General features: G+C 61.2%; 1 protein-coding gene across 3 annotated transcripts; it reads left to right on the top strand.

Moving 5' to 3' along the window:
- The first annotated feature begins 1,795 nt into the window (after window positions 1–1,795).
- On the top strand, window positions 1,796–7,440 carry TAGLN (transgelin). Of its 3 annotated transcripts, none has more exons than XM_048513606.1 (5): window positions 1,796–1,862; window positions 4,863–5,063; window positions 5,395–5,572; window positions 6,256–6,358; window positions 6,863–7,440. In XM_048513606.1, the coding sequence occupies exons 2-5, from the start codon at window positions 4,884–4,886 to the stop codon at window positions 7,005–7,007; spliced, it is 606 nt and encodes a 201-aa protein (XP_048369563.1). In that variant the 5' UTR covers window positions 1,796–1,862; window positions 4,863–4,883; the 3' UTR covers window positions 7,008–7,440. The 3 variants fall into 3 exon arrangements, with proteins under 3 accessions (XP_048369563.1, XP_048369561.1, XP_048369562.1); XM_048513604.1 differs by lacking the exon at window positions 1,796–1,862 and adding an exon at window positions 2,142–2,352; XM_048513605.1 differs by lacking the exon at window positions 1,796–1,862 and adding an exon at window positions 2,570–2,713.
- The last annotated feature ends 717 nt before the right edge of the window (window positions 7,441–8,157 follow it).

Raw genomic sequence — 8,157 nt, forward strand, 5'->3', positions numbered from 1 at the left:
TCATGAGGTGGGAGCACCAGGAGTTCTGGAGCAAGTGGACCCTCGGGGCTCCCCACAGACAAGTGCCTCGGACACACACCCCCTTCGCCACCTACCCTTTTCTCAGGCTGGGGGACAGCAGTCGCCTGGGCACCAAACACAGAACAGCACCCTGAAACTTCTTTAATGAGTCCTTTTGTTGAGCAAGTACCTTCTCAGCTCCCCACCCACCCCGTCACACCTTCTAGGGGCAAGGACCAAGTGGGGGCAGTTTTAAGAATGACTCTTCTGGGTGGCATGGGGCCTGGGGAGGCAGCCTCAGAGTCCGAGGTAATTTCTCTTCTTGCCCCTCCTCTTGGTGTGGTTTGCACAACACTAACAGATCAGTTCGCTGTCTCTTCTTTAGAAGAGCTCGGTGGTTTTGGGCTCAGTGGTTTTGGTGGTGGGACAAGGACCCCAAGAAGGCAGGGTTGGTTCACAGCCAGCCTGGCTAAGCCAGGGACAGTAGCATTCGGCTTCCCAACACGGTTTTTCTCTCTCGCAGAAACACCCACAGCTTTACTGAACTGCTTCTGCCAGAGGAGGAGTAAAAAAGGGATTTCCTTTGGAACCCAGGCTCTCTGCCTTGTGCCTCCTTGGGATATTTCTCTTGATGCCCTGAGCTCTTCCCCTCTGGTGGAGTCTTGCTCTGTTCCAGCTGCTTTTTTTGGCCCTTCAGTCAGAGCCCCCTCCCTTCCCCCCCCCCCACTGGGCAATGGTGGGCCATAGAGGGGTATTAGGGGTGTAGGGTGCGGGGCTGCAACGGGGCGTTCAGCTAAACCACCTGCTCAACCAGGGACAGGGCTGGCGACACTACCAGACTTGACTGCAGGGGGACGAGTGCTTCCCGCCAGCAACGCCCTCCACCATCCCTTTGGGGAGCTGCTCCTGGAAGCCTCCCAGGCTGCACAAGATTGTGAGTGGGGTGGACTAACCGGACAGATGCTGGGCTGGGCTGGAGTGGCGTCAGAGAGGCTGGCGTCAGGACTGCCTGCACAGGTGCCCTCGGCGCCCCGGGGCAATGAAGACCAGCTGCCCCATCTGCTCCAGCCATACCTGGTGGGGGGGCCTGTCTGGGTCTGCTGCCCTGCCCACCTGTGCAGCAGGGGACCCCATTGGCCAGGATAATTCACAGGTAAATATGGACTGGACAGGCTTGAAGCCAGGGTTCAAAAGAAGGGACAGGGCTTTTTGCTGCTGGAGACGTCTCTCAGTTTGATATAAGATTTCCAAATCTATTGTAAACCGTCTATTTTTATTAAGGAGCAAAATCCCGCTCCCCATTTTGTTCCATATTTTTAAAATGTCACTCTGAGCAATGCCTGATGAATTGAATTTTTAAGTCGCTGTCAAGGAGGGGAACTTTTCCTTTATATTTTTGTTCACTAAACCTCCCCTCTTCAACTCTATCCCTCTTTCCCAGGATAAACAGGACTGCTTTCATAAGGCCGCCTTCCTGCCTGGCTAAGGGGTGCCAGTGAAATGCCTCAGGGCTGGATCTGGTGTTTCCCTGCCTTTTTCGAAAGCTCCCCTTTCTGGATAGATGAGCCCCTCCCCTCAGGTCTCCTCAACCCTACAGCAATTCTGTGAAGTAAATTATATTTTTTAAAACCTCTCACACACACCTGTTAAAAATAAATTGCCTCCACTACACACAGGTACACACACCGGGCATCTGCTCTGTTCCCCTTCCTCCAGTCCCATCCTAGGAACGGAGGGAGGGGTGCTGAGCTGGGCCTGGCCCCAAGCCCCCGCTGGGGTTAGGGCGAAACTGAGGCGGGGCTGGAGCTGAGTCCGCCGTGCCTTCCTGGGAGCTGCCTGCAGCCCTCTTCGAGCCGCCCGGGGTGAGCGCGGTCCCCTCCGGCACAGCTTGGCCAGGGTCGCTCTGGGGTGCAGGGGGGGGAGGGAGAGAGAGAAAAGGGCTGGCGGGGCTGCCAGGAGAGTTTGGGGTCAAGGGGAGGTTTGAACGGGGTGGGGGGGGGGGCTAACTTTCGGGAAAGTTCCTGCAGTGGCCTGTTTGGGAATCTCTCCAGAATGCTCTGCAGACCGCCCCACCCCCGACCCTGGAACCCACTCGACCGTGGGGGGAAGGGGGCTGGCCTGCCTGGGTGTGGAATCCCGCAGCTGAGCAGCTCAGTGAGAGAAGCCCTCTGCGCCCAAAGCTGGACTCCAACCCCATCTCTGCCATGGAGGGGGTGGGGGAGACTCCCCCAGCCCCACTTCCCCATCAGTAAAGGAGGGGGCGAGAGTGGGTGCCCCAATGCGAGCCCCTCCCCACCAGGGCAGATTCTTGGGGGCGCCCACTTGGAGGGAGGAACTGGCCAACGGACCAAGGTCGGTGCCAAGCTCCCGCCCGGGGCAAACCCACACTAGCATGCCCGTTTTTCGGGGGGGGGGGTAGGGCCTGACCGGGCTTTGCCCATCCTCCCGTCCTCCGTTGCGCAACATCTGGGCTGCGCTGCCTAAAAAGGCCCTGGCGGCCCCGGGGGCGGCAGCGGCATCTGGGGAATGTCCGTCTTTGGGGAGCCTTTCTCCAAATATGGTGCGCCCGGAGCGGAGGCCGGGGGGGTGGGGGTGGGGGGGGGGCGCCCATGACATCAGCGGCTGGGCAGCCGGAGCCTTTTAGCCCCCGAGCCCGCCGGTCCGGGCTGCAGACGGAGCATCCTCGCCCACTGAGCCGGAGCTGCGCCTCGGAGTGAGTGAGCCGGCCGGCCGGCGGGCGGGCGGGCGGGCGGGCGGGCTGGTTGCCCGGGGACTGAATGGTGGCCCGGCCGGGGCAGGGTGGGGGGGGGAGCCGGGCAGGGGCTCCGGTCCGGACTTGGGGGCGCGGAGAAGCGCGGGCTGGCGAAGTCGTGCCGTTCTGGGCGCGCTCCGGCTGCCTTCACCGTTTGGGACCACCAGCCCGGGCGCCGGGAGCGCTGGAAGGGGACGCGTGGCGCGGCACAGGGTTGGGGGTGCCCCGCTCTCAACTTCCCTGGTTGCGCCCCTCAGGCAGGGGAGCCTGGGGACATGTCGCCCTCCTCGGGGGCCGGAGCGAAGGGCTTGCGGGGCGGCTGCTCCGAGAGGGAGGGACCGGGGGGGGGGGTCTTGCCGCCTGGGTGCAGGAAAACAGCCGAGCAGCCCCGGCGGCGCTCCCCGCGTTCAGGCTACTGAGCCCCGCAGGCAGCCATGGGGCCACAAGAGGGGGGGGGGCGGCATCACTGGAGGACGGAATGGGGCGGGCAACTTGCCATTGGCTGCAGGGCCTGTCCTGGTCCCTGTCCTCTGGGGCACCCACCCTCGGAGACTGCCTGCCCCTCTCCTGCCTGCTTCAGTCTCATCAGCCCTCACCCACACGAAGGGGGCGGGGGGGGGGGCTGGCTCGCCAAAGCCGGGGCCAGAAGAGAGGCTTTTGTCCCCAGTACAACCCAGGTCAGCGCTGGTTTCGGAGGCGGCTTCTTTGCCCCCAGGACAGGCTCTGGCTCCCAGGCCTGGGCTAGTCCTCTGGGGCTCCTGCTTGCCCAGCCGTTGCCAGCTGCTCCAGCATTTGTGGCAAGAGTGTCTGACCGCTGCAGGGGGGGGGGAGTGGAATGGACAGCCCAACCTCCAGGTGGGGACTGAGTTGTCCCAGAAGGACAGCCGAGTGCCAGATGACAGAGATTGGGGGCTCCAGAGGGAACAGTGGCTTTGGAGGGCAGACCCCGTGGCATCACATCTCTGCCAAGCACCCCCCCCCCGAGTCTGCCCGCCCCAAGCCCTGCCCCAAACATCTCCAGGCTTTTCCCAAGGCAGAGGTGGCAAACCCAGGCAGACTGCTGGCAGCAGCACGTGGAAGGGCAGGACTCAGGGGGCCTTTGATGTTAGTACGGCTGGCGGTGCTGGACTGAGGGTCCCATGGGGGGGCAGCCCCCCTTCCCCACAGCATGCAAGTCTAGCCCTTCCAGGCACTTTGGAGGCAGGACTTCCTTGAAGAGTCACAACCGCTCCTGACTGTGCAGTGGGAATGCACCTAGATCCAGGGAGGGACCACTCTGAGCTGAGAACACCAGGCAGAGTCTGTGCAAGTTCCCCAGCACCCTCCCCAGGCAGCCACCTGACCCTGCCTGCTGGGCCCCTCCTGCAGCAGAAGCTTGCCCTGCCTGCCCCCCCCCCCACGCCCAGACCTCCATGCCTGCCCCAACTGGACGCTTCTGGCATGAGGTTCAGGTCTCTCCCCCCACCCCCACAGGTCAGAGGACAGAAGCTGCCTGGCAGGAAATTCTGTCCTGGTGGTCAGAGTGGGGAGCAGTGATCACTGGCAGAAAGGGGAGGGGAGGGGCCCTAAAGAACCTCATATCCCCGTCACCTCTCAGGGTGATTCACAATGTATGGTCTTGTTCAGTGAAGGTGTATGTGCCTTTCTCAATTGTGCATTTATGCAGGCATCAGCTCCATCACACCAACTTGGGGCTCAGGGGCGTCTGCACACAGGGAGTGTTTTTGGGGGTCTCCTGTCTAGACTCTGCCTAGTCCGGCTTTGCTTCAGAAAGGGGTGGCTCACAGGCTCTGGGAAAAGTCACAGAGAGCCCGGTGGCTGAGCTCCTCTGGACAGATGGGCGGAGTTCCCAGCACCCAACTTCTGGAGGCAGCTGCGCAGGTGGCTGCGGGGAGGCCCCCCCTCTTCCCCACTGGGTGCCAAGCCGAGGAGAGGGAGCGCCCTGCAGCTGTGCTTCTCTGGAGCAGTTCCACATGGACCCAGCAGAGCGTCCCCTCCAGCCCTGGCCCACATTCACACTCCCTGCAGGGGGAAATGGAGACTGAGACAGGCAGGCTGTGCCCACCACGCAGGGCTCATTGGCCCGTACCTTCCCTCTCACCCCGCCCAGGTCTTTCCCTCACCTGTGAGCATGGCAAACAAAGGTCCCTCATTTGGCCTGAGCAGAGATGTCCAGGCCAAGATTGAGAAGAAATATGATGATGAGCTGGAGGAGCGGCTGGTGGAGTGGGTCGTGGCCCAGTGTGGCACAGAAGTGGGTCGCCCTGACCGTGGCAGGCTGGGCTTCCAGGTCTGGCTAAAGAATGGCATTGTAAGTGTGCAGATTGGCCACCCCCCTTGCCCTGACTTCCTCCCCGTGCCCCTCCCCCTTCGGGCTCACCCATCGCACGTGTGCAGTGACAGCAGTGGTTCACTTACTGCCCACCTTTTCTCTCTGAGTATGTACAGAGGGTCCCACCACAGGCCTGCTTGCCCCTTGAGCAGCTGAGCCTCTTTGCAAACTGCATTGCTTGCAGTTGGGGGCGGGGGGGCGGGCGGGAACAGAAGTTGCCTGCATGGCTGGGGAAACTCCACGCCCGGACAGGAAGGGGATCCCTGCGCAGCCCAAAGCTCATTCCTGACCCCGGGACTCCTGCTGGCAGGTGCTGGGCAAGCTGATCAACAGCCTGCACCCCTCTGGCTCGAAGCCTGTGAAGATCCCGGAGTCCCCGCCCACCATGGTCTTCAAGCAGATGGAGCAGATCGCTCAGTTCCTAAAGGCGTCCGAGGACTATGGGGTGGTCAAGACGGACATCTTCCAGACTGTTGACCTGTTTGAAGGTGTGTGTGTGTATGTGCGTGGGGAGGGGTGTGATGCTTGAAATTGCTGCTTGTCTTCCTAGACCACCGTTCAACGTCTACTGCTGCCTTCACAGTGACCCTGTGATCACTATTTGAGACAGTGGCTTGAGCTACAGAGTTGGCCTCTGCAAAGTTGTGGCAGAGACTTGGACCTGGACGGCCCTGGCTTGCCCCACCCTGGAAGCTAAGCAGGGCAGGCCCTAGTTAGTATTTGGATGGGAGACCACCAGGAAAGTCCAGGCTGCCAGAGGCAGGCAACGGGAAATGGCCCCAAACGACCCTTGGCATGAAGATCCCCTGGGGTCGCCATAAGCCGGCTGGCAGCTCGGTCTGCTGCTGGGACTGGGTTTGGCTCTCCGTCCCTCTGACGGTTTGCCTTCCTTCTGCCTGGAGATGGGCTGTGTGTGAGGGGCCGGCGGGAGGCCGTAGGCTCAAGGCCTCCTTCTGAGGCAGGACGTGCCTGAACCGCACCGGGCTGAATGTCTGGGTGGGTCTGAGGTAGATCTGGGGTGCAGAGAGAGAGGCCAGCATCCACAATGGCAGTGACAGCCATTGGCCAGAGCAGGGGCTGACCAGAGACTCTGGCAGGCCTGGCCCTTTGCTAGAGGGAGACTCGTGGGTCCTTTCCTGCTTTGACTGCTTTTCTTCCTCTTGACCTCCAGCTAAGGACATGGCTGCTGTCCAGAGGACGCTGATGGCCTTGGGCTGCCTCGCTGTGACCAAGAACGACGGGCACTATCAGGGAGACCCCTCCTGGTTCATGAAGTAAGTGGCCTCAGAGCCTTGTGGGGACCCCCTCCCGCACGCCAGGCACCTGTGCAAACACCTGGGCAGCTCCTGGCTCTCCATCTGGGCGAGGCCCCACAAACCCCACACCTCCCTCCAGTTCTGCAAGCCCGTTCCTGCTGCACAAGGAGACGTCGTCCCACTTCACTGGCTGCGTTTGCCTCTGTGTGCCAAAAAAGATGGAAGCCAGATTTGGGGTGGTGGTGGTAGTATTTTGTTACTTGGGTGCTGTGTGGTTTCCGGGCTGCATGGCCGTGTTCTAGCAGCATTCTCTCCTGACGTTTCACCTTCATCTGATGAAGATCCTCTGAAGATGCCAGCCACAGATGCAGGCGAAACGACAGGAGAGAATGCTGCCAGAACACGGCCATACAGCCCGGAAACCACACAGCACCCCAGTGATTCCGGCCGCGAAAGCCTTCGACAATACAGTATTTTGTTAGTTTTGCAAGAGGTCTCCCTTATGTCTCTGTCTTGCCCCAGGAAAGCCCAGGAAAACAAGCGGGACTTTTCAGCCGCACAGATGAAGGAAGGCAAGAACATTATCGGCCTGCAAATGGGCTCCAACCAAGGGGCCTCGCAGACAGGCATGACTGGCTACGGCCGCCCCCGGCAGATCATCAGCTAGACGGGGAGTAACCGGCAGGCAGCCCTCCTGCTCCTGTGCTAGCCGCCCCAACGCCCCCCAATGAATCCTGTCACGAGGGAAGCGCCCACTGGGTCCCCTGAACTCAGTCCACCCAGCGATACCTGGCGGCAGGCACAAGCAAGGACCCCAGCAAGGCCCCTCGGTGGGGCTAGCCTTCTCTGGCCCCAGCCCCTCGCACGCTCTTTGCTTCACTGGCTGCCCCGCCCGCTCCGCATGGCGTAGTTTCAGATCAAGTGGAGGGGCTGGCCCAGCCCCTGAGGGAGGGCAGCCAGAAACCACGGCCCCTGCAGCGGCGGTCTTGGAAATAGCTGAAACTTGCACAAGGAAAGTAATATCCTTTCGTAGTGGGGAGCGCCTCCCCCTTCTGCCCATTTTGTACTTCTTTTGTTCATCAATTAAAATGATGAATCTCTGTTGCTTCCTGGACTTTTTACTTAAAGAGCCTCCATCCTCCCTGGCAGTGGATGCTGGAACCCTGGAAAGAGGTGGAGCCTTCGCCCCCCCTCTCTAACCCCCCCCCCCGCCTTAGGCCCTTCCTGCTCCCTGCCCAGGGCAAACCCATCTTAGTCTGGATGATCCGCTGCCAGCAAAGGCCAGCACGCGGGTTCCAGAGACACAGGCCTTGGTCTCGCCGAGGGGCAGAAGAGTGGCCAGGCGGCCCCTGCCAGACAGCACCAAAGGTGGCTCCCGTTTCACATCTCTGTGTTGAAGCGCCCAAACCCGCTAACCCGCCTCTGATGCGCAGAACTCCTCCTAGCTCAGGGGTCTGCAACCTGCGGCTCTCCAGATGTTCATGGACTACGATTGCCATCAGCCAATTGGCCATGCTGGCAGGGGCTGATGGGATTTGTAGTCCATGGATATCTGGAGAGCCGCAGGTGGCAGACCCCTGTCCTAGCTCATCCCTGCTTTGCACTCAGCACCGTGGGGGCATCGATCTGGGGTTTCTAATTCCATCTATCGTCCCTGGAAGCTGCAGTCTGCCTGCTGCTCCAGCTGTTTCACACCCCCGCTGCCACCCCTGAGATGCCCGGGCCTGGCCCCTGCAAGAGGAAAGGGGGCTCTCCTTGCTGGGCTACCGCTGGCCCAACAGCTGAGCCACACAGAGAAAGAGAGGATTGGCCATCGG

The sequence above is a fragment of the Sphaerodactylus townsendi genome, linkage group LG12 (genome assembly GCF_021028975.2).
Source record: "Sphaerodactylus townsendi isolate TG3544 linkage group LG12, MPM_Stown_v2.3, whole genome shotgun sequence".
NCBI lineage: Eukaryota > Metazoa > Chordata > Lepidosauria > Squamata > Sphaerodactylidae > Sphaerodactylus > Sphaerodactylus townsendi.

Bases quoted from the DNA above. Each gene is read 5' to 3' on its own strand.
- TAGLN (XM_048513606.1), top strand. From the start codon at position 4,884: ATGGCAAACAAAGGTCCCTCATTTGGCCTGAGCAGAGATGTCCAGGCC. The intron at 5,064-5,394 runs GTAAGTGTGCAG...TCCTGCTGGCAG, and splicing joins TCTGGCTAAAGAATGGCATT to GTGCTGGGCAAGCTGATCAA. The intron at 5,573-6,255 runs GTGTGTGTGTGT...CTTGACCTCCAG, and splicing joins GACTGTTGACCTGTTTGAAG to CTAAGGACATGGCTGCTGTC.